General features: G+C 30.2%; 1 protein-coding gene across 1 annotated transcript; it reads left to right on the top strand.

The window, feature by feature from the left end:
• Window positions 1–20,100: 20,100 nt before the first annotated feature.
• On the top strand, window positions 20,101–25,269 carry LOC147817065 (uncharacterized). Its single transcript, XM_087157748.1, has one exon. It carries the CDS (start codon window positions 20,101–20,103, stop codon window positions 25,267–25,269), a length of 5,169 nt encoding a protein of 1,722 aa, XP_087013874.1.
• The last annotated feature ends 2,146 nt before the right edge of the window (window positions 25,270–27,415 follow it).

The following is a 27,415-nucleotide window of genomic DNA, read 5'->3' as shown; positions in this document are numbered from 1 at the left end:
TAAGAAAAAATTAAAATTAGCATGTGTTAACATGTTTTCTTACCAAAATAAAATTAAAACTGTTTGCTTAAGTACAGCTAAAAAGTAAAGTATTGGAAACATGTTTTTTTTTAAATAAAAATAATAAAAGCAGCAAGAATTTTTTTTTGCATATACATTTTTTCTTTTTAAATCTGCCTCCTGACCCGGTGGCACAATTGTGGGGACATTGTTGCAGAACGTTACAGAGTTCTTGCAGAAAGATATTTCTTTCGGGAAGTTCTTTTTTTTTTCTGTAGAAATTTTCTAAAGATTTTATCTTTTCTTCCGAATTATATTCAAAAGATGCCTTTCTCGAGCCTCCGAGAGGAAAAATAAAAATGCTTTTTCTATCCTCATTTGAGAACAATGAAAAATAAAGATTAATGAAGTGAAAAATCTGGTTTTCTTTTCTGCTGAAAATTTCATTCTAAATTTTGTAACGCAATTTTTTTTTTTTTAAAATCTATCATTTAAAGTTCTTAACTTATAAACATAAAATCAATAAAATTAAAAACTTTACATAATCAGGATTAAAAAAATTTATTTCCACAGTTTTAATATCCGATATTTTTAGTATATTATTTATTATAACAACGAAATGAAAGTGAGCATTTTGTAACCCTTTTTTAAAGAGTCCGCTACGGATTTCAAAATTTTTTTAAATTTTTTTTTTAATGATTATTTACGAAATGCAAAAAAGGAAATATTTAGTCTATTTTCCCCCTACAAAATGCAAGAATATAGCCCATAATATTAGAATAAAGAAAATATTACATATTTAATTAAAAAAAACTATTTTATTTGAACCGAGAAGTTTTTTTTCCTCCAAAAGGAATGTATTTCAAGAAAATTAGGCTGTTCAACTTATGTGAACCTCGAATGGCTCTAGTAAAAAAAAATTTCCAGGGCACTTAATCAGATTTCTTAACAGAAAATAAATACCTTTAAAGTAGTTTTTAAACACTCAAAGATATTTTTAATCACTCTCCAAAAAAAAAAAAAAAATAAATAAAAACATCATTATTAAGATCTGTGCTGTAATAAATTTTCTTTATTATCATTTAAAATTCTTAATTTATAAACATAAATCAAGAAAGTTAAAAACTTTACTTAATCAGGATATAAAAAAAAACTAATTTCTGATAAATATGCAGGGAAACTCTTGAAAATCGTGCATTTTTTGTAATTTAGAACGACAATCGATACGACAAAGAAAAAAAAATCTTTTTCAAAGATAGAAAACTAAGCACTTTTTACAAACCCTGAAGCACTTTTAAGGGTTTTTAATAAACGTAACTAAAGAAATAAGCACCTTTAAACACTTTTTCAAAACGCTGATTATCTGAGACATCAGAAAACTGTGTATTATTTTTAAAGAATATTCCTTTTTAGCCTTATCCAGCAATTTTAACACATTAATGACTTTTAACAAACAAATAATTAACTTACAAGGCAAAAAACTGTAATCTGCAGTTAAATGGTTAGGATTTAAGAACCCCTGGGCAAAGCATTTAAACAGGATTGTTAAAATTATGTTATGTTTAAAAAATATAGATTTAACAATGGAATATTTTAAATTCTTCTCCCGTTTCAAAAAAAAAAAAAAAAAAAAAAAAAAAAAGACATTATAAATATTTAATATTATTTAACAATCAAACTGAACTAAAATTCTTAATTCCAGTAATAATAAAAAGCTTAATATTATTTTATTTAATTATTGCAAATTACTTAACCTAAACATTCTATGATTTATTAAAATTTAGAAAAAAAAAAAAAAAAAAAAAAGCTGTAAAAAACCTGACAACAACATTCAACATTCACACCACATGCATACATCATTTAACTTGCGGGTTTTCAGGCCACGCCCTTTCATTCAGACTTGCGGGCCCGATTAGGCCGCGCCAGCGGTCAAGATTCAGTCGACTTACGGGTCGTCAAGACCTCGCCAGCGGCGCCATTCACTCATTGCAAGGTTTTATACAAAGCAATTTTTTAAAAAATGCGCATGATAAAAAAAAAAGTTATGCATAGAAATGTTAACAAAAAAAAAGTTTTATGAGAAATAATGCTTTGCACAAGGCCACTAAAACCCTAACCATTTAATTGCAGGCTACAGATTTTTGCTTTATTAGTTAATTATTCTTTAGTTAAAAGTCACTAATGTGAAAATAAGAAAATAAATAAAAATTCTTGAGCTATTTGAAGTTTTGAAGTTTTTTTTTAAAAGAAAAAAAAAAAGACTTACCTCCTCCTCCTCTTGAGGGGGCGCAGTCTTGCTTCGTAGTAGTTGACGGGGGGATGTTCTCGCGTCCGCGATGATACAGGCCCGTCATCTGTGGTGCTGGGTGGGGCAGGCAGGTCTCCTAGCAGCATCTGCAGCCGAGTGCTTCGAGGTTCTATGGGGAAAAGAAAATTCGTTTTAGAATTTTTAAAAAATGCTTGGAATATAAATCATTTGTGCAGTAGGAAAAAGCGTACTGCAGGGTTTCTACAGAAAAAAATGAACAATATATTTGCTTTTAGTAGCCAAAACTATGAAAATAGTAGCCTGAATAAGAACAAAAATGTGACTAAAATTTTATTAAATGACTTAATTGTTATATACCATGATCCATTTAGTCATGTTGGTAGCAAATATGATAATTTTTATACAAACATTAGTGTTCCAGCACTAAATTTTTATATCAAAAAAATTAGTTATTTGCAGAAAATTAAATACTTTTAATTACTAGAAATCACTCAAAAAATTTTTTTATTAAAAAAACATATTTTTACAAAAAAAAAAAAATTTTAGTGTAAACAATAATTAATCTAGCAAATATATATATGCACATATATATTGTGAAAAGTGATTATTCAAATTCAAAATTCTCCATCGTAATTTCATATTAAAAATTGGGTTTTTTAAAATCATGCAGAATTTCGTAGCAATAACTATTGAAAAGGCGACCGAGGAACAAAACAGATTTACAACGGAATCTGTGCCAATTGAGCAAATTAAAAAGTGATAAATCGAATTTTTTTAATCGTTTTTGTGATAAATCGAATTTGAATTAAAGTGATAAATCAAAATTTTTTAAGAAAAAAAAATTCATTGTGTTCAAAAAATACCGTGGACCGCAGATTGTCAACTCAAGTTATGCTAAAAAAAAAACAACAACCTAGGAGCACAGAAAAGTCTCTCTATAGTCTCCGTTTCCTGAAAATAGTTGCTTTCTAAGGCTTTTCATGCAAAAAAAAGTTGCATTTTAGTCGCCTGTGGCAACTCTGGTACTGTCAGACTATTTAACGAGCTTCCATTTTGCGATTTTTTTTTTCCTTCGAGGAACCAAGAACATTTTGGAAATTTCTTCGTAAAATGACTTCCAAACAGCGAAGTGGATTTTCTAATTAACGAACTTTTCTTTGCGATTCACTTTCCTTATTTCCGAGAATATTTCAGAACATTTCAAACTTGTTGAATGCATTTTATGGGGGGAAATGACCTTAGATTGATTTTCGCAACCACCTTCAGAGAAAGCAATAAAAATCCCTTTCTCTGTCTGCTTGCATTTCATACAAGAATCCATGCCAAAAATCAATTTACGATAAAGCATAACAGAAATTTCTAAAGCATAGAACTATGATGTTACAGATCGTACAAATTCGCAACAGTTTTGCTAAAGCTGAATTCTTAGTCAGCGAGGCGAATATGTAAAAAGCAGAGGACGACGTTGACATTCCTTTAGAAGAACTTCATATGGGTAAAGCTAAGAGAAAACCACGAAATGAATGATAATGTACTGATGAATTATTTTCTTTTCATTGATTTTCTGACGCTGCAACTATACAAACATTAACTGAATCAGATATTTTGGGACAGTGTGAAAAATAAAAACACTACAGCAATAAATTGAGAGGAAATGATAAAGATATCACCAAATCTTCATTATGATAGAAGGTTAAAATCATTTGAAACAATGCGATAATACATAAGAAGATAGAGGTGTATCAATTGCTAATGTCTAGCGAATTTAAAACCTATTTCGTGTTGTTCAAGTATTTCAAACGGTGAATTTAACTAATTTTCCATATAACGAACTTTTTATCGGGATTTCATTAACCCCTTAATGATCGGTTAATTTTCAAGAAAACGGTCATAAAAGTGTCTATTTTGCCAAACACACGTATTTGATTAGTGCTAGAATCTAGTTTAAAATAAACTATTTACCTTAAAAATATCCTGGTACTGCTATAGGGTGTGTAAAATAAGTAATAAAATGTTTTCCGGGCAATAGAAATGAATTAGTTTTATTCTTATTGGCGCATTACTACTGAACACTCCTGCCCGTCAATATCACGGGAGCGAGAAATAGTGTGAAACAATGTCTGAAATTTATGTTTAAAGTTATATCAATAGATGGCGCTGTGCCAATTATTTCTTTCTCATATTTGTTATATTTTTATTTCCCTCTTGTGATGTCCTTGTAGAATAAACGTTGTGTTCGTTTCTCTGGAGTCTTTTTTCATTATTTTGGGTATCCAAGTATCTCTAGAGTACAAATTTGATATGGTGCCGGACTTTTAATGGAATTGAAAATTTTTGGAAGAATACTTGGATAAATTAATTTAGGACGATGACTACGAAAGAAATGTTAGGGAATCAAAAAATGAAACGAACTGTGGTAAGACAGCTAACTACTAAATTGATATCGAACATTGAAACGAGTTTAGCAGATGAATCACAGGATGCTGAAAAAGCAGTTATTGGATTTAAGTGAGCAACTAAATGCAAAAATGATGGAATTAAAACAATTGGATGAAAAACTGGAATAAGCTGTGGCTGAACAGGAGTTCGAAAACGAAATAACCACCTGCCAAGAATATCAAGAAAAAATAGTGATCTGGAAAGGTAGGATTCAGAGATTTTTAAATCGATGTTCTTCTAATTCAAAAATTAATATCGAAAGTGATAGAAACGAAACTGTTGTTGTTAAAACTGAATCAAACATAATGAACCTACTACGTCTGCAAATAGGAACATTTTACGGAGATTCTACCAAGTGGTTGGATTTTTATAATCAATGTGAAACAGCTATTCATAACAACAACGAAAGACTGAAAAATTTGCATATTTGAAATCCTTGCTTGGAGGAAGCGCATCTATATCTGGATCAGAATTATGATTCCTCTATCGAGATTCTGAAAGAGCGTTTTGGAAGAATGAACATTGTGATAAACTCTCATATGACGAAACTTCTTGGTATTCGAAATGTTTCTAACTTAAAAGCTCTAAGAAGACTATATGATGAATGTGAAATACAAATTAGAAGCCTGTCATCATTAAATGTAACTGCAGAAAGTTATGGAAATTTACTATGCTCAATTATTCAGCAGAAGCTTCCAGAAGAACTAAATTTTGAATTCAATCGATGTCGGAAATCAGAAAAAGAATTTGATATACAAGAACTTTTGAGTTTCTTGAAAAAGAAAAATAACTGTCGTGAAGCGGCAAAGCTTACTTTAGTCACACGAAGAATAATTATAGCCAAGATTTATCCAGATTCGAGCGGAATAAACCGCCTAGTCAACAATAAATTATAGATGCATTTTTTGTGACAAATCATTCAAAGTATAACTGTAATGTTTCTGATATTGAAAAGAAGCTAGAATTCCTAAGAAGAAAAGGAAGGTGTTTTTTATGTTTCGGAAGAAATCATATGTCCACTCAATGCAGAAAAAAATTTTAGTGTAAAAAATGAAAATAAATGTGTAGATAAAATTTGCAAATTAGCTAATGTTAATCTTATGCTAGATGATAAAGGTATTCTAAGAGTGAAAACTAGATTAATTAATTCATCTTTAGATGTGTATGAAAAATGTCCTATTGTTCTTTCTAATGATTATTTTGCAAAATTAATTGTTTATGATTGTCATGAAAAAGTATTACATAATGGTGTTTATGAAACTTTAATTCAGGTAAGTTTTGGATTTTAAAAGGGAGACAATTTGTTAAATCTATTTTGTATAATTGCAGAATTTGTAAAAAATTTACAGCTAAAGGGGGTAAAGAAATTATTTCACCTTTACCTATTGATAGAGTAGAAAGATTGAGATTACTGGTATTGATTTTGCTGGGCCATTGTATTTAAAAGATAATACTAAAGTGTATATAAGTTTATTTACATGTGCTGTTACTCGTAATATTCATTTAGAATTAATATCTAATTTAAGCACTGAATATTTTTTGCTGTCATTAAGAGGATTTTTTGCCCGTAGGGGTATTAGTAAAGTTATATACTCTGATAATGCTAAAACTTTTAAGTCTGCCGATAAAGAGCTTAAGTATTTGTATAAAATGTGTAAAAATGATGAAGTGTGTAACTTCTTAGAGAAACATCAATTAGAATGGAAATTTATTGTAGAAGGTGCCCCATGGTGGGGAGGCTTTTGGGAAAGGCTTGTTCGATCTGTTAAAAATTGCTTAAAAAAAGTTTTGGGTAAAACTTTTCTTTGTTATGAAGAATTAATTACTGTATTAACTGAAGTAGAATCGGTTATTAACTCGAGGCCATTAACTTATGTTTACAATTATTTAAATGAGCCTGACCCCTTAACTCCTTTACATTTTACTGTTGGGTCACGTTTAACTTCTTTACCTTCTGCAAATAACCTTAATTTAATGTCAAATAAGGTGGAATTAACTAAAAAGTGGAAATATAGATTACTATTGCTGGATTATTTTTGGAAAAGATTTTTTAAGGAATATTTATCAGAGTTAAGATCTGTTATGTTTTCTAAACAATCAAAAAATTTGAATACTTACAAAGTTGACAAGGGCGCCGGCAGAATAATGTAAAAGGGGGTGCAACTCTCTAACAAACTAACCCCCCCCCAAAAAAAAATTTACAAATATTCTGTTATTACTGTTTTGTTATTACTTATATAATCTTACTTATTACAATCTGTTAATTTTTTTCAACATACATTTTTTCATTGTTAACAAGATATTTAAAAAAAAGTGCGAATTTCTTGTACTTGCAAATTTTGCCACGAGAAACTATTGATGGTGCTGGCATAGCTACTGACTTTGAAACACAAAAAACTACAAACAGTAGTTTCGGGGGCCGGGATAGCCTGGTCGGTAGGGCGCTGGGCCCATATCCAAGAGGTCGTGGGATCGATTCTCGCCGGCCGAAGACTCCCCGTGTAGTAAATGGTGACTGATGCACGTTAAATCTGTCGAGTCTCAAAGTCCTCCATGTTCCCACAACAAATCAATACCTCTGGGGGTACTGATCCAGGAGTTTCCTTGTCTTCTGGATTGGTTCAAAATTACAAGGCTACGGAGTTGAACGTAAGTAGTCGTAAACCCATGAAATTGGGTCGGCTGTTCAACGACGATTATATATATATAAAAAAACAAAAAAAAAACAGTAGTTTCGTATACTAACGTGTTTGAGCACGCTTAAGATTTGTATTTGTTGTGTTGATATTTATTGAGCTTTAGAAGATTATATATATATATATACATATATATATATACATACATATATACATATATATATATATATATATATATATATATATATATATATATATATATATATATATATATATATATATATATATATATATGTATACTATGTGTAAAGATCTGCTCTAACCGAAATTCATCACTGAAGCTACAACGTGGTACGAAATGTGGTGGAATAGAGAAAATTCTTATGAATCCCTTGAATACATCGATTTAGTAATTGAGGGCACACCGTTTTATCCAGCTGTAGCGGAGGCTATCAAAATTGGCCTAACTCCTCCAGCTACTACGTGCGCACTATTGAACGCACTTTTAGTACAATGCGACGCATCAAAACATGGAATCGGTCTACTATGTCTCACGAGAAATAAAGTAATTTGTGCATGCTCAATGTGCATAAGAAAAGATTCAAAGATGACTCAGAATTCATTGAAAAAGTTATAAACAGATTTGGACAGCAAACAAGACGATTACTATTCTTGTTTGATTAAACAATTTTTTAATTGTTATGTATCAATAATTATTTAATTACTTGTTTTTTAATAAAAATATTTTTAATAAAATTTTTTAGAACAAAATAGTTTTTCTGTATCTGCTTAATTGTTTAGAAAAAAAAGCCAGAGGGGTGCAAGTGCACCTCCTTGCACCCCCCTGTCGGCGCCCTTGAAAGTTGATGATGTTGTTCTCGTGAGAGAAGATAATGTAAAGCGCCATAATTGGAAATTAGGAATGATTAAAAATTTATTTACAGGTAGAGATGGAAAAATTAGATCATGTGAGATTCAATTGGAAAATAATGTTGTTAAAAGACCCATTGAAGGACTATATAATCTAGAAGTGCAATGAATATTTAATGCATCCAATAATGGTGGAGAGTGTGAAATAATGTCTGAAATTTATGTTTAAAGTTATATCAATAGATGACGCTGTGTCAATTATTTCGATCTCATATTTGTTATATTTTTATTTCCCTCTTGTGATGTCCTTGTAGAATAAACATTGTGTTCGTTTCTCTGGAGTCATCATTATTTTGGGTATCCAAGTTTATTTAGAGTACTAATTTTAATAAATAGCGAGCGAAAAGCAGTGTTTCCGGTTTCAAAAATTCTGAAGCGGAATTGGCCAAATCAAAAGTCTTCAAACTGCTTTTTTTTGTATATTTTTTGCAGTTTATTTTTAGCTGGAATAGCCTTTAGATAAAAATAAATAAACAAATAAATAACTTACTCCTGGGCCGGACGGGAGGTGGAGTTGGGGGTGAAGCAGCAACTGGTGCAGGAACTGATTCAAGAACTGATTCAGAAACCAATTCAGGGACTGATTCAGAAACCAATTCAGGGACTGAATCAGAAACTGACTCAGAGACTGAATCAGAAACTGACTCAGAGACTGAATCAGAATCTGATTCAGAGACTGAATCAGAACCTGATCCAGAGACTGAATCAGAACCTGATCCAGAGACTGAATCAGAACCTGATCCAGAGACTGAATCAGAACCTGATCCAGAGACTGAATCAGAACCTGATCCAGAGACTGAATCAGAATCTGATCCAGAGACTGAATCAGAATCTGATCCAGAGACTGAATCAGAACTTGAATCAGAAACTGAATCGGAAGCTGAATCAGAACTTGAATCCTCCTCACCTTCCTCCATCTGACTCAGGAATCTGTCGATTCGACTCTGCCTCAGCTAAAAATAAATTTAACACATTATTGCATCTTGTATTCTCTACGCATATGTAAAGAATGAGGAATAAGATTAGGGGGGGGGGAAGGGATGCATAGAGTTTTCAACAAAAAATAAACACATAGCTGCCTACATGGATAAGAAAAAATCCAGTAGAATTTACAAAATAATATAAATTTCATAATAATTTATGCATAATATACCAAATATTCTACACATAGGGAATTTTAGGGATTTTTATAGTAATCAAAACAGAAAAACTGCACTAATTTCTACTCATGACTTCACATTAAACATAACTTGAAATACTATCATGGGTCTGACCAGACATTTTGTGAAGGGTCCGTTTTTGTAAAATTGTGAAAAAATGACTCGTAATTTGTGAATATAAAATAAACGTTAAGTCACATTCTTGCAACCAGGGTCCGCTTTTGTGAATGTGTGCAAATAGGGTCCGTTATTGCAAAATAAACTTTGGCAAGGAGTTTTTAAGTTGCAAAGGCATACAAGATTATGCTCAACACTGTAAAATTATAATTAAAAAAATTAAATTTAAAAAAAATAAACAGCAATTGCAGCAATTAAATTAGCGATGCAACATATAAATATTTGGTATTTAGCCTATACTGCTGAACGCAGAACATTCTTTTCGGACAAATAAAGGAAGAAGCGTCTGCGGAAGACAAAATTTAGTTTGTTTACATCTTTCTTCCTGGGAAGTGTTTATTCGATTAACAAAACAATAATGAAGATGAACAAATTTGTGAAGGATCCGAATAAAAAAAAAACTCATTTTGTGAAGGGTCCGTTTTTATGAAAAGATATTTCGTGAAGGGTCCGTTTTTGTGAAAACATATTTTGTGAAGGATCCATTAACGGATCCAAATTTCTTCTAAACAGACCCCTGGTACTACAGAGTTTCCCTAACTTATGACTTTTGTGTACCCTTTCAGCATATCGAGGTTATCTCAGAAAAAGTGCCCATAGGGGTCTGTCTAGGTTTTTTTTTAGAGGTACCTATTTTGTGAAAATTTAGACATAATTTGTGAAATTTAAAATTTGTATTAAAAAATCAACACAAAAATATGGTAAAATAAGTAAAATATTTTCGAAAATATTTAAATATTTTTCGAAAATATGACAAAAGTATTTTGTGAAACTACCGTTTTTCCTAAAATTGAATTTGTGAAACAACCACTTAACGGCAGTAAATTTGCCCTGGACAGACCCCTGTGCAGGCATTAAACAAATAATCATTTATACAGTAAAACTGTTGTATTCGAGAAGGTTATTACTTACTTCTTTCCGCTCCGCAGCAGTGCGCCTTCTCTTGCTTGACGACGATTCCTAAATATAAAGACATTTTTTTATTAATAATCAAGAGAAAAAAGTATTGAATTCAAGTACTGAATGCTCCAGATTAGAGCTTGATACGCCAAATCCGACGATAGTTGGAAGAAAAAAAAATGGCGACTGTAACTACTTTATCTAGTTAAAGCATCTCTCTTTATACCAAATTATTAGACGCACTATAAATTTCTTATAGGCCTGGTTTCTTAGGACAGCACGCCGTACGCTGGAAATCGGCGCTAACCTTTGATTGGTCCATTTGTGAGCTTGATAGTATACGTCATCGAACGCTCATCTTGAACTACAATTGCCGTCCAACTCAACTGCAGTTGGATTACAACGTGACGTTAACCACAGAAGCAATGGCGGACAACATCCAACAGCACATTGAAATCAGCCAAGATTTTGATTTTGATATTAAACATAGCTTCTTCATTAAACATAGCACTCTTCATTTAGCTCAGCTATAATGTGTTTTTTCTTGGACAAAGTCATTATTTACTCTCTAAAACACTGGTCGACAATAACAAAATCAATATAAATTCAAAATAAATATTTGTTTACGTTATTAACGCATGCGCAATGAGAGATAATGTCTGCGTTGGACCAACTGCTCACGCTGAGCTAACAAAAAAGTATTTTTTTGGCGTCAGCTCTACGTCAACTTTCCGCTGACGCCCAGATAAAGCGCTAGTTCTAAGAAACCAGGCCTTGAGCTAACAAACCAGTATTTTGTTGGAGTCAGCGTGACGTTGACGTCACGCCGACGCCCAGATAAGGCGCTTGTCCTAAGAAACCAGACCTTAAGTAAAATCTTAATTTTCAGGTGATACTTGAATAGCTTTATTGTTTTTTAGAGACTGTTTGCACGTTCTTGTAACATCAATGGGTTAACATAGTAATGCAATACGTTTAAAATAAATACCAATAGTAAGAATATGAAAAATCTCCTGCATAAAAGTTCATTATATACAGGGCCGGATTAGGCGCGCATTCGAATTTTTGGGGCCCTTAGATTAAATTTTCCTTCTGGTATATTTTTTATTTATTCAAATATAAAAGTATTTATAAATAATAATACTTATAAATAATAACTAAAATAAGTAATAAACAAATATGATTAACATTATGTAAAAAAATTATCGTATTTTATTAATATATATTTGAAATTGATTTTCTTTATATCATTGTTTTTCCTAATTTTTTTAAAATTTATTTTCAAAAAATCTATTTTAAACAGGGTTTGAAAAAACCCAGGGATTTTTGAAAAAACCCAACCTGCCTGGGTTTTATTAAAAAAACCCGGGGAAAATTAAGTTTTTTCATTTAGTGCTCATAAATTTTACAGTGAAAATATTTTTATTTATTAAATAGTGTTGTATAAGTAAGCACTAAAATTTCATCTGACTTTTACCTGTAATAAAATTAAACTGGAATAAATATTTAATGGTCTTCCATGTTTTTATAATACGATTAATAGAAATTGAAATTAAAATTACGTATAATTATAGAGAGTATCAGTTACTTGTCCCTTTTTTTCAAATATTTAGATAAATATATGTATTTTTAGATACATTTTAACTTTATAGTTTCAAAAAACAAATTAATCTTAAAATTATAAAAAAAGAATATATAAAAAGTTAGAGCTTATTTTTTTAAAGTTAGAAAATAAAACTTTAAATTTGTTTATTGTTGTTTAATGTATCACTTAAAAGAAATTTTTTTTTGTTTGCTTTCAATATTTTTAAACAAGATTAAAAGAAACAAAATAAATTGTATTCAAATGAAATCTTAAAAGTAATATTTTAATTTTTAACTGCTTTTTAATTGTTATAAACTTTCTCCAAATAGTTAAAAATTGTCAGCAGATGTTAAGAGTTAACTTAAAAAAATTTCAATTTATTGTCCCCTTGTTTCGGGATCTAGGATACATATGGTAATAAATGATGTGGCTGAACAGCCTGATTGAATCTTTTTACAAAATGTTTATGGGGTTCTAATTCATCACACGACAGTAAGTTAATTTATATTTCAACAGCTTCTGAAATTAAAATATTTTCTGATTGAAGATTTTTTAAAGCTTCAGAAACAATTGATATCTGTTTTTCTCAATTGATAGTTTATTGGTAAAGCCCAACATTATTTAATATTTTTGACATATTATTATTAGATTCATTTTGATGTTCAAGAACAATCTCTTAATATTTATGGTAATAATTGGCAAAAATTTTTACGCTCTTACAATATGAATTCTTACAATTAATAGACGTACGCAATTATTTCAAGTACCGGATCGTTAATTGGGATCACGTTTTTACACCGCAGTTTTTACATTTTCATAGGGTGTATATTTTAATAACCCTTGTTGAACAGTAGACCCAATTCTGGGACTATGCTCCGAGGCCTTCTAATTTTGAATACAATCGAAAAGTCAAGGCAGCGTGCTGTAGCTAGATTTTTAACGAAAAGTAAGCACCTTTTAAGTACTTTTTAAGCACTTAAAAAATATTTTAATCACTTTCCAAAAAAAAAAAATCATAATTAGGTTCTGTGCTGCAATAAAAATTAATTTTTCCCCCATCATTTAAAGTTCTTAATTTAAAAACATGAAATTAATAAAATTCAAATACATTAGCTAGTTTCTAATAAATATCGCAGTGAAAATTGTGCGTTTTTTGCAATATAATAGAACGACATTGGATATGGTTAAAAAAATAAATCGTTTTTTAAAAGATAGAAAATTAAGCAATTTTTGAAAAAATCATGAATAAAAAAAGAAAATGTTAATCATAAACAAGCACCTTTAAGAGAAAGTTTAATAGCAGCTTAATAATAAAAGCTTTTTTCGTAAAAATTTGACGATTGCGTCTTTAAAAAAATACTAGCATTCGTTTTTTTTTTACAAATAATTTATATAATGAAATCGCATTTTTTTTATAAATTGAATTAATTGTTTATGAATTAAAGATATCACAAGATAATGCATATTTTAGGAACTTAAAGTAGTATATAAGCACACGCAAAAAGCTGGATAATAAAATAAAAATAATAAATATAAAATAATAATAAAATAAATAATAAAGGTTTAAAATATATTAATAAATTTCGGGTGTGCATTCTAATAAGATAATTCTTGCATTCTAATAAGAAAATTAAGATCCAATTCAATAATCATTTAGTTTATTCAGGGTGCGTAGCTAAATCTTTCACCAAAAAATAAGTACCTTTTAAGAACTTTTTAAGCACTCAAAAAATATTTTTAAGCATTATATACATTAACAAAATGAAAAATAATTTTCAAACACTTGACGTGATCATGATAAAATAACTAGTTTTCGACATAGAACACTAGTCTTGATTATATTATTAACAGGGGTCTGTCCAGACATTTTGTGAAAGATCCGTTTTTCGTGAAATTGTGAAAAAATTACTCACATTCCTTCAACCAGAGTCCGCTTTTATGAATTTGTGCAAATAGGGTCCGTTATTGAAAAAAAAAAAAAAAAATTTCAAGGAGTTTTTAAATTGTATAGACATACAAGATTATGCTCAACACTGTAAAATTATAATTAAAAAAATTAAATTTTAATAAATAAACAACAATTGCTGCTTCTAAATTAGAGATGCAACATACAAATATTTGGTATTTAGCCTATACTGCTGAACGCAGAATATTCATTTAGGACGAATAATGGCAGAATCGTCTGCCGAAGACAAAACTTAATTCGTTTACATCCATCTTTCCTGTTTTCTGCCCTGGAAAGGGTTTATTCGATTGACAAAATAATAACGAAGATAAACAAATTTTTGAAGGGTCCGTTTTTAAGTTGAAATATTTTGTGAAGGGTGCGTTTTTATGGAAAGATATTTTGTAGAAGGACCCAAATTTCTTCTAAACAGACTCCTGTTAACCATCAAGAAAGGTTTGATTTTCATGGACCAACAATCCACGATGATTCCAACTGTATATTTCCAGGATGGTTTAATGGAAATTTTTGTTGGTTCTCGGGCATAAACCATTAAAATTGTTTTTTTTAATTTTTTTTTTTATGTTGGGCCATCATAAATCAGTCCGGATGTGAACTAATTGTAGGGAACTAATTGTAGGGACATTGGGATGATGGTTGCATATGCTGAATACCATCAAAATTATAATTTTTGATAATGGAATTATTGATGGTTTGCATCAAGGTTATGCTGGTCCATCAATGGATAACAAAACATTTTGACTTGGATATGTACTGGCTACGTTATTAAACGCACTCTAAGATTCTAAGAAAAATCCTAATTATCACGTGATATTATACAGTTTTTTTTATTCTTTTTACGCGACTAAAATCGGCTTGTTTACGTTCGCGTATCGTATTGGTTAAATTAAACGATACATAATATAAATTCGACCATTGGATAAATTAGACAATATATTAAATAAATATAGAATACTTATTATATCACGTATTATATTAGTTTATTCAGGGTGGCCACTCAAATCAGGTTATAAATTTCCCTAATTTTTCCAGTAAAAATCTTAAAAATTTCCAGGTCAGAGTGTTTTTTTTTTCTTTTAAAGTGTAGGTGGGTACAAGAAAAGTTTCAATACTGTAAGGTATTTTGCTTAAAATGTTTTTTTTTAATATATCATCTTGAATAGATATGGAGGAAACAATGTTTAGTTTGCAGAAAATAATGCTCTTAATGAAAAAAAATTTTTTTTTGGAAGAGTTAAGTAGTTTTTGCGCAAAATGTATCAAATAGCAAATCAGGGTGGCCACTCAAATCAGATTTCAAATTTCCCTGATTTTTCCAGGTTTTCCAGATAAAAATCTTAAAATTTCCAGGTTTTTGTTTCTTTTTTCTTGTTAAGTGAAGGATGTGTACTAGAAAAGTGTCGCTATTATAAAATATTTTATTCAAAATATTATTTTTTTAACATATCATCTTGAAAAAAATAATTTATTTTGACAATTTGGCAAGATTTTTTATTTAATTTTTAATGTTTTGGTACAAAATTTTGAATCAAAAATCATTAATGCAACAATTGTAAAGATTTGTTGACAAACATTGCGGTTAGCGATTGTAAAAAAATGTGATTGGTTGGTTTGCTGAGAAAAAAATAATTCATAGATTTCTTTGTATGGGAGTAGAAAAGCTTTCAGAAAAAGGGTGCAATATAAAGTCTATTATTATTAAATTATAATCAATTAATTTTTGGAGAATTTCATAAAGTTAAAAATACAAAAACATTTTGTCAAAATGGAAAAAAAAATTACCACCAAAGCATCGGAACAAACTTGAGCCATAAATGGACAATAACTCAAGGACAGAATTTAAAAACAGAAGCAAATTTCCTAATCCCTTTTTCTACCTCCACCAGAATCTTTCCTAAATTGCACTGTCCCATAGCGGTCAAAGGTTTCTACATTTGTTTAGCAACTGTGACAGAATTTTATGTGGCATTCTAGTTTAACAGAGCTGTAATGGAGCAAATTTTGATGCAAGCAAAGTATCGCTAAGTTGATGATATTTCAACTGTTTGGCGATACATTTCCGTTTAAAAAAAGGTGGGTATAATGGATGAAATAATTTAAACTAAGAAAATTAGTAAATAATTTAAATTGGTGAAATTAAAAAAATGATCAAAGAAAAAATTTCCAGCTTTTCTTTAAAATTCCCTGATTTTTCCAGGTTTTTATCCAAATTTCCCTGATATTTCCAGGTTTTTTTCAGTATAAAAAAAATCCCTGATAATTCCAGGTTTTCCAGGTGGGTGGCCACCCTGCAAATACAGAGTCGTGACAAAAAAAAGCCTTGGAAAAATACTGTTCAATATATTTTCATTAAGCAAAAGAAAAAAATTCCAGGCGATTATACATCTATAAATTTGTATATTTATTTACATTTATAGTTATATTTATTTACATTTAGAGCCCTTTTATAATGTCTTTTTATCTAAAGAGTGCTCTTGATAAAATTCATTGATAAAATTTTCTTGAAATTAATATCTAAAATCAAATGTCAAGATAATGTTGTTTGTTTTGAATTAGCACTATTTTTTATGAGATATTCAGTATTTGTAAACGCTAAATTGTCAAATTTCTTGTTGCATATTCTATAGAAAAAAACTAGGTAAAATTCTTTTAAATTTTATTCTTTTTTTTTTTCTCATTTGAAATTAGAATATTTAAAGAATTCCAATCTAACCACATGGTTTCTTAGTTTAGATTAGTTAATTTTTTTGTTTTGTTTTTACAACTGGGCAATTCCATGATGTCGGACCTAAAATACCCTAAACATAAATTTCTTTAAAAAAAAATAGTAATAAAAAAAAAACTATCTTATAAAAGATAAGTTTATATTCATCAAATTTTTATACTAAATATTCAGTACATCATAATCTATCGAAAAAACAATTTGCTTGATAAAAAACTGATTATAAGTTCAAATTAAATGCACTAAATTGTTGGTGTCGGATGTAAATTGCAAGAAAGCAAAAAATTATTACTCATATACAAATTGTCCAAACTGTGTGAACTTGTTTGTAATTTAAATGTAAACTTGACAGAATTTTGAAGTTGACATTTGAATAAAAAATTATATGCAATTCTTAACTTGTAAAATACGATAAATGTTTTTCATTTATAATATATATGTTTTTCGTTACATGTTTTTCATCTTGTAAAAGTTAGTTGAAAAATCACTCATTTTAATTTTAACTGCGCAACATATAATAATAACAATGTAAATAAATAGAACTATATTTAAACAATATTTCCTTAAATTTAATAATTTCAAAAACCTTGGAATAAAAAAACTGCTATTTTTCTTTCTTTTTCTTAAAAAAAAATTTTGGAAAAAAAAAATGGCAAAAAGTTTCATTATTTTTATATACAATAAAAAATTAGTTTGAAAAAATGTCACTGTATATTAAGGAACAAACAAACAAAAATGAAAAAAAAAATTTTTTTTATTGCATTAGACTATAACAATTTTATCTGGGGGAAAAAAAATTGCACAGGAAAAATTATAATTAAATAGCTTTATTGCCTTAATAAAATTAAATAATCGTTTTGAAGAGTTCATACAATCTATTATGTTTGATGTATTAAAGCACATATTAACCAATATACATTTTACTTGTATTTAGTGGCATAGTTAATGGTTAACAAGAAAGAGCATATTGCAGAATTAAAGATGTGTCAAATTTAATATAAAATTTTATATGAATTCTACAATAAATGTTTCTATAGTTCAAGTTTTGTTTTTCTTCTTTCAAATAAAAACATTTAGATTTTTTTATATTCTAAGTTTATGCATTATTTAACATTTTTAGTGAGTTTTTTTGGGGTAAAAGGAGAAACAGTTTCGGAAATATCTCTGGAATGTAAGCAACATTTACAAATTTTTGACATTGTGATTCATAAACAATACGAATTTTGAATCAAAAATCAAATATTTACCAACAAAACAGTAAAGTTAAATGTTAGCATCTAGTTAGTTCGTAAAAGAGCCGGAAAATTAGAAAATTAGCACCAATGCAACAATTATAAACGATTTTGCTGTTAATTATGTTATGATCAATTATTGTGTTATGTATTAATTATGTTATTCAAGAAAATGAAAGATTATTTGGCTTTGAGAAAAAAACAATTCATTGGATGAGAACCAAGGCTCGAAAAACTGCCCGTCCGCCCGTCCTCGGCGGTCAAAAATCCCCCGCGGACAACGAATTTCTCGAATCCGACGTCCGCGCGGACGGCCATTTTCCCGAATGTTGCAATTATGAACATCTACCTAAATGTAAAACCTCTTTCAGATTTCTGTGCAGAAACCTCTGTAAATCATTGGCTTGACTGTGGAACTGGCAAACGTCATATTCGATTCATTTTAAAAACGCAGTACCTTCGGATAAATTGACATTCCAGATAACTTGACCTTTGTCATTTAAATTATTTCATAAAAGAAATAAATTATTTCATAAAAAAAATACTAGGTTACTATTAGTAACCTAGTATTTCTCTTATTACTGTATAATGTAATCCTAGTATTTGTAATCCTAGTAACTACGAATTCATTGTGCAATTTATATAAATGTTTTAATTAAATAAGAGAAAATTATATTTTTATTTATTTAGAAACGACGGGTTAGTTTCAAAGGAGGACGGGTAAAATTTCTGAGTTTTTTCGAGCCCTGATGAGCACACAAAAGCTTTCAGAAAAAGAGTGCAAGATAAAATCTATTATTAAACTATAACCAATTATTTTTTGGATAATTTTAAAAAGTTAAAAATGATAAAACATTTTTAATCATTTTCTTACAGAAAAAAATATCCCCCAAAGCATTGGAAGAAACTTGAACAATAAATAAATTCAGCACACAGACTAGAAGATTAAAAAAAAAATCTACTTTTATAAACATAAGCAAATATCCTATAACCCCTTCTTCCACCCACACCACTTTCCTTAATTATTATATTATAATTTCCTTAATTACTTTCCATAATCCCTTAAGAGGTTTCTCCATTCTTTTAGTAACTATAGCAGAATTTCATGTGGCATTCTAATTTAGCAGGGTAATAATGGAGAGAATTTTAATACAAGCACAGTATTGCCAAGTTGATGATATTTCAACTGTAAGATGATAAATTTCCCACTAAATAAAAGTAGATATAACGTATGGTAAAATACTTTAAACTAAGAGAAAAATTCTAGCTTTTCTTTGAAATTCCCTAAGTTTTCCAGTTTTTTATCCAAATTTTCCTGACTTTTCCAGGTTTTTTCTAGGATAAAAAAATTCCCTGATAATGACGAAAACAGAATGACCAATAAGACCTTGGATAAGTCTTGTTTAATATATGCATAATAATTAAGCAAAAAGGAAAACTGTTTCAGGTGATTATATATTAATACATTTTTATAATTACAGTGGCTCCCAAAAGTGTTTATCCACTTATAACTTTTATTGAAATAAGAAATAAAAATTCATTAATTAAAATGAATATTTCAGATAATAAGAAATTAATCAAATATTAGCAAAACTGCATGGCATATTTTGAAAACGAAGCAAAAGTTTCTTTTAAAGATATCAATAATCAAATAGTAACCAAAATTTAACCCCACGAAAGTCATCATACACTTAAATGTTTTACGATTTCAGAATTAAAATTATCGTCTATTGCTTTAATTTGTTCTGTTAATTCCCATTAAACATATAGATGGCGCTGTAAGCGTAAATTGAATTTAATTGTAGAACTGAGTGCTGGAAGCAGCAGTGTATGAGTAACGGGCTCACGAGCGAGTCCGTAATGCTGGTACAAAATAAATGAGTAAAAAATAAATACAGTCCAATTATTGTGTGTGAGCTATTGATCTGACCAAACTGGTCAAATGGTCCTCCGAGAACGGAGGTGAGTTAAAACCTATGGATTAAAATACGAATTTCATCACTTAAAAGGTATGTACCAGTTTTGAAATTTGATTGAGATAAACTGTGCATTGACTTTATATTGACTATATATAAATATAAACTATGTTTAAAGGAGCGAAAAAAGAGGACTTAAGGCAAATTGCCATTGAGTTAGGTGAAAATGTTACTGAGACTATGACTATTATTGAGCTAACGAACTTAATAAAAAACAACGAAACATTTGTTAAAGAGCCAGAACTTGTTACTGACATAGCAAATACTATAATTAATGATAGAAAAGCAGAAAAGGAATTGTTGTTACAGTTAGAAAAATTTAAGTTTGAGAGAACAAAAGCAGAATTAGAACTTGCTAAACTGCGAAACGAAAACAAATTTGAGAACTCCGAAAGTACTGAATCGCTGGATTCACTCGTCAAAAGTGTCCGGACTCTAACAGTTAAAGTTCCTAGTAGACCTGAAGGTTGGAGTTATTTTTTCTCATCCTTAGAAAGAGCATTTAACTCTAAAAGTGTACCCGAGAAATACAAGGCGGAAATTCTTTTAAATTTACTAGGAGAAAAGGCCACAAACGTGATTACTTATATAAAAGATAACGAGTTAAATGATTATTCTAAAGTAAAATCAATCGTAATAAGAGAGTTTGAGCCCACCCCTCAATCGTGTTTAGAACATTTCAAAAATACATTCCGACAACCAAACGAAACACACGTACAATACGGGTCTCGATTGATAACCAATTATGATTATTATTTAAAATTAAGGAAGGTGTCGGATTTCGAAACATTAAAAGAGTTAATCGTATCCGACAAAATCTATCAAACACTTGACAAAGATACCGCATACCATATAAGTATGAAACAGGGAGACGATTGGTTTAAACCCTCTCAATTATCGAAAGAGATCGATCTATACTACACATCGCGTGGGAAAAAATTAGTCAATAGTTTAGAAAACGTAAAAAATCCCCACTCAAAAAATGCTTCGCGAGTATTCTTGTCAGATGCTAAAATTTCTAAATGTGTTTTATCGTGTAGTGAAAATCATCCATTATATAACTGCCCTGCTTATAAAAACTTATCCGTAAATGATCGAGTAGAAGTTGTTAAAACTAATAAATTATGCTTTAATTGCTTAGGAAATAACCACAGAGTATCAAATTGCAAATCTAAGTATTCTTGCCAGAATTGTAAAAGGCGTCATCACGTGACTTTGCATTTCTCTCCTGAGAAAAAACCGTATGAGGCATCGGCGACTGCTAGTCGAAGCGTGCTTTCCCCCACCGCAGCTGAATTTATTACCAATCCTTCTAGAAGTGCGGAAGTTAATCAAAACAAAAACGAAGAATATTTTGCGGCTGCGAGTTTCGATTCGAATTCAATACAATCAAAATGTGTCTTGCTTAGTACGATTATTTGTTACATAAAAGATAATGTAAACAATTTAATTCCTTGCCGGGGTTTGCTTGATGTGGGTGCGAATTCGAATTTTATCAGCAAAAGATTATCTGATAGACTTAATTTAAGGAAAGAAAAAATAAATGCCTCAGTGTCAGGATTAAATGAATTGTCATTAGAAATAAAATCACGAGTGAGTACTACCATTACAAATGAGGAGGGAAATTTTAACTTAGATTTAAACTTTTTAGTTGTTCCAAGAATAATGGATTTTACCCCATCTAAACCAATTCAATGCAGTTTCCCAGAATTAAGAGATGTGAAATTGGCGGATTTAAGTTTTAACATGCCAGGTCCTATTGATATACTTATAGGCGCGGAACATTTTTATGAAATTATGAGGATAGGGCAAATACAACCCACTAATACAAACTTAATTTTACAAAATACGGTATTCGGTTACGTTGTAAGTGGGAGCATACCAACAAAAAATTATGATAGGGTTCACTGCGGATTAATAAAGGATAACACGGAATTAGAAAAGTCCATTAGTAGATTTTGGGAGCTAGAGTCCATTGGCATTAATGACGAGAATGAAAACAGCGACGAAAACGAAGCCCTAAAGAACTTTAATGACACTGTGAGCTTTAAAAACAAGCGGTACGAGGTAACCTTACCTTGGAAGAGGAACTGGCAGGAGTTAGATGATAATTTCAACATTGCAAAGAAGAGACTTGACTCCCTGATTAAAAGAATGAATCGTGATAATTCACTATACTTAGAATATTGCGAAACTTTAAAAATTTATTTGAGAGAAGGAATAATTGAGAGAGTATTGGATCATTCAAAACCAAATGATAAGCCTGTGTTTTACCTGCCCCATTTGATTGTCAATAAAAAGGAGAGGTTAACCACCAAAATGAGAATAGTGTTCGATGCTAGTGCACATGGAATCGGACAATTATCGCTGAATGATTGTTTGTTTCAAGGGGTTAATCTGAATCCAAATATCTTTTATCTTCTGATCCATTTTCGTTTAAATAGAATTGCATTTCTGGCTGATATCGAGAAAGCATTCCTCCAGATATCCTTGAGTGACAGAGACAGAGACGCTGTGAGATTTCTTTTTGGAAAGGATCTAAAACATATAGAGATCTACAGATTCAAGCGAGTAATATTTGGAGTGAATTCTAGCCCATTTTTGTTGGCAGCTACCATTAAAAAGCATATAGAAAAATATCGTGAAGAGTTTCCATCCACAGTGCAAGTACTTGATGACTGTTTATACGTTGACGATTTGATAGCTGGAGAGGACAGTGAAGAAGCAGCCTTTGAAATTTCTAAAAGAGCGAAACAAATCATGGGAGATGCTGGAATGAACCTAAGAAAGTGGATTTCGAATGATGAAAATCTTATGAAAAAATTGAATGAAGAAGGATTTGATCTACTACACCCAGAGGACCTCGAAGGAAATTTGCATCGAGTCCTAGGCCTTACTTGGAATCCACTTAGTGACTTTATCACCGTGGAGATAGATAGCTTGCTTGAATTTCTTCAACAGGATAAAAATACCAAACGATTTTTGCTAATGGCTGCAGGAAGAATATTTGACCCTTTAGGTCTTCTCACTCCCTTCACCATCAGATTTAAATGTTTATTTCAAGAGATCTGGCAGAGGAAAATCACCTGGGATGAAGAGTTGCCACCCGACATTGCAAAAACGTGGAAGAAGTGGTGTACAGAAGTTTCTCAACTAAAAGATCTTAAAATTCCTAGACATGTGATGAGTCCTACAGGTGATAAGAATTTATGTGTCGAAATCCACACATTTTCAGACGCTAGTATCAAGGCCTATGGAGCCGCCGTGTACATAAAAATACGAGTCAAAGATCAAATCATTACCAATCTTGTGTCTTCTAAAACCAGAGTTGCACCCTTGAAGAAGATTACACTACCGAGGATGGAACTCATGGGTGCTGTGCTAGCAGCAAGATTAGCTAAAGAGGTGAAGAAAGTAATCGACCGAAAACATCAATCAACAAGCTTTTTCTGGACTGATGCTAAAATCGTACTCTACTGGATTCAGAGTTCAACCAAACGATGGAAACCTTTTGTGGCGAACCGTGTAAAAGAGATTCAAGCCTTGACAGCCCAGACGTCATGGCACCACTGTCCTAGTAGAGACAATCCCGCTGACATGTTAAGCAGAGGTGTGACTGTTGACGTTCTTCTTGGCAGTGCGAAATGGTGGTCTGGTCCTGACTTCCTTAAAGAGAACATTCCTGACGCTTATGAGGAGCAAACTGTTCATGAAGAAGAGTACCAAGTTGAACTTAAAAAGAACTGTGATTCCCATTTAGTGACATTAATTTCTATAGATAATGCTTCCCTTTTTGAGAAAATTCTTACCTTATCTAACAATTATACTAAAATTATTCATGTATTGAGTTTTCTTTTCAGATTCATTTACAATTGTAAAAATCCAGATACAAGAAAAATTGGTCCCTTGTTAGTAAGTGAATTAAATGCAGCTGAAATTTGGTTGTTAAAATGTTTACAACGAAGTGAGTTCCCAGAGGAAATCAAAAGCTTGGAAAAAGGTAAGCCTGTTCCGAGGAACAGTAAGTTGTCTTCATTGTGTGTTTTTCTAGATGAAAATAAGCTGATGAGAGTTGGTGGTAGATTATCTCTGTCTGACTTGCCTGTTAATTCTAAGTTCCCCATCATTTTACCGGGTAAGAATTCTTTAACCACCATAATTTTGAGATATTGTCATTTAAAATATTTGCACTTGGGACCACAAGCATTATTATATCAAGTTCGACAAAAGTTCTGGCCTCTTAACGGTAGAAATAATTGTAGGAAAATTGTACATAGTTGTATCACATGTTTTAAAAACAAACCTGTTATGAGTAATCAAATAATGGCTGATCTACCAAAGGAGCGTACAAGACCTAATTATCCATTTAACATCACGGGAATTGATTTTTGTGGCCCATTTTCTATTAAGTTCAAAAACCAGAGAAAAGGGGTCACAAATAAGGTTTATGTTGCTGTTTATATTTGCTTGTGTACCAAGGCAATACACTTAGATTTTGTAACTGATTTAACTTCTCAATCGTTCATTGCCAGTCTAAAACGTTTTTTTGGGAGACGGGGCAAGTGTGCAAAAATTATGACCGATAATGCAAAAACATTTATCGGTGCTAACATTGAGATTAAGAAGTTAAGGAAATTGATAAATTGCCCAGATGAGACGTTAGCCAGTTATTTTACTAACGAAGGGATTGATTGGAAATTTATCCCACCAAGGTCACCAAACTTCGGGGGAATTTGGGAGGCTGGTGTGAAGTCGTTTAAGTTCCACCTAAAAAGAGTAATTGGCAATCAAAATTTAACTTTAGAAGAATTCTTGACAATTTTGACTGAAATCGAAGGTGTTTTGAACTCCAGACCTCTCACTCCACTATCACCGGAGTTTGATGAATTTGAAACTCTATCACCTGGTCATTTCTTGATAGGTAGGCCCATCACCTCACTCGCTGAACCCCAACTAATAGATATAACTGAGAATAGGCTTTCTAACTGGCAAAAGATTAATAAGTATAGTCAGAGAATATGGAAGTTGTGGAAAAGGGATTACCTTAATAATTTACAGGAACGTAATAAATGGAAATTTGAAAAGAATAATGTAGAAATAGGAACCCTGTGTTTGATAAAGGAAGAGAATTTACCATCTACGCAATGGTTAGTAGGACGAATTTTTGAGGTGATGCCTGGCCGTGACACAAAAATAAGAGTAGTGAAGTTAAGTTTACCTAATGGCAAACAACTTCAAAGAAATATTCGTGACATTTGTATTCTTCCTATAGAGTAATTGTGCAAATGAAAAATTAGCTTTAGTTTATATCTCAATGTCTGCTTTATGTCACAATGTTATTTGTATGATTCATATGTATATATTTTTTTTTCTCTGTATAACATTATATTGTTAATTGTGTAAAATTTATTGAAATTTGCAATTTCAATCGTGGGGAGTGTTAATTCCCATTAAACATATAGATGGCGCTGTAAGCGTAAATTGAATTTAATTGTAGAACTGAGTGCTGGAAGCAGCAGTGTATGTGTAATGTGTATGAGTAACGGGCTCACGAGCGAGTCCGTAATGCTGGTACAAAATAAATGAGTAAAAAATAAATACAGTCCAATTATTGTGTGTGAGCTATTGATCTGACCAAACTGGTCATGTTCCTTTAATTATTTTTCATTTAAATTTGTATACATTTATTTGCACTTTAGTATCAAGCTTATGATAGCAAAATTATATTTTAATTTTTGCTTCACCCTAATATTTTCTTTTATCATTTAAAAATAGCTCATGGCCATAACAAAACAATAGGTTCAATTTGAAAGTTGATTATTTGTCATCATAAGAGGTAAATCAGTAATGAATATTGTTAAATTAGTTTAATGTGTCCTATTGCAATGCGCAAAGAAGGACTTCATATCAGAGATTAAAATTATAAAATTTGTGGAAAAATTCATAAATTCACAAATGAGTGTTGTAAAAGTTTTTGTAACATTTAATAAAAAATATTCTGCTCGAATTTCACGCGACAAAAAAAAACTAGTTAATTTATTTACAAACTTATAAAAGCTATTGTAGATGTGAAAGAAAACTCTACTAAATACTACTAATTAGAAAAATTAGAATTTTTACTAATAGGCAGAGATTTTTTTGAAAGTACATGATGGCTTTCATGCGGTAAAGTTTTTGCTACTTTTTGATGATTGATTTCTTAAAAATTAACTTTAGCTTTCTTTTTAAAATATTCCATGCAGTTTTGCTAACAATAGAATACATTTTTTATTATTAAATAGCCATTCTGAAATATCATTTTAATTAATGAATTTTTATTTCCTATTCCATTGAAAGTCATAAGTGTACCAACACTTTTATGAGTCACTGTATTTACATTCCAATATATACTGTATATTGCATTATATCTTCACGGTGCTTTTTATAAAATTCATTGATCATATTTTCTTTAAACCAATATCTCAAGTCAAATTTTTAAATGTTTTTTCGAATAAGCATTATTATTTTAAGAGATTCAGTATACAAAAATTAAATGTCACAAATTTAAAATTGTCTAATTTTTCGTTGTATACTCTATAGAAAAAAAAAGATGAAATTCTTTAAATTTTATACTTTTTTTCTTATTTGAAATTAAAATATTTAAAGAATTCCAATCTAAAGACATAGTTTTGTAGTTTAGTATAGTTAACTGTTTTTGCTTTAACAACTAGAGTACATTGCAGAACTAAAACACTAAGTTTCGTTTTCCTTCTTCGTACTAAACACATGAATAAAAAAAAATATTTTATGTTTAAAATTTATTTTATCATTTAATATGTTTCCTACACATTCTTTAGTCTTTGTCAGCTTTTTAGGGTAAAAGGAGGAATAGTTTTGGAAATATCATCTCTGGAAAGCAAGCAACATTTACGAACTTTCGATATAGTGATAATTATACAATTAAAATTTTAAATCAAAAATCATATATTGACCAACAAAACAGTAAAATTAAATATTAATATATAGTTAGTTCTTTAAAGAAAAACTTTTTTTTAAATTAAAATATGTTATAAAAGGTTAAAATGAAATAGAAAAAATTAGTATTAATGCAAAAATTTGTCGACCAACATTGCTGTTAGCGATTGTTAAAAAAATGTGTGATTGGTTGGCTAGCCGAGAAAAAATAATTCACAGATTTCTTTGAATGGGAGTACAAAAGCTTTCAGAAAAACATTGCAAGAAAATATATTATTATTAAATTATAATCAAATACTTTTTTGAGAATTTCAAAAGTCAAAAAGGTTTCTACACTCGTTTAGCGACCGTGGGAGAAATTTATGTAGCATTCCAGTTTAACAGAGCTGTAATGGAGCAAATTTTGATGCAGACAAAATATTGTTAAGTTGATGATATTTCAACTGTTTGGCGATACATTTCCGTCTAA

Source organism: Parasteatoda tepidariorum, chromosome 1 (genome assembly GCF_982258835.1).
Source record: "Parasteatoda tepidariorum strain Cologne lab strain chromosome 1, Ptep-v5.0, whole genome shotgun sequence".
Lineage (NCBI taxonomy): Eukaryota > Metazoa > Arthropoda > Arachnida > Araneae > Theridiidae > Parasteatoda > Parasteatoda tepidariorum.
This window is presented reverse-complemented; position numbering and strand designations above follow the sequence as displayed.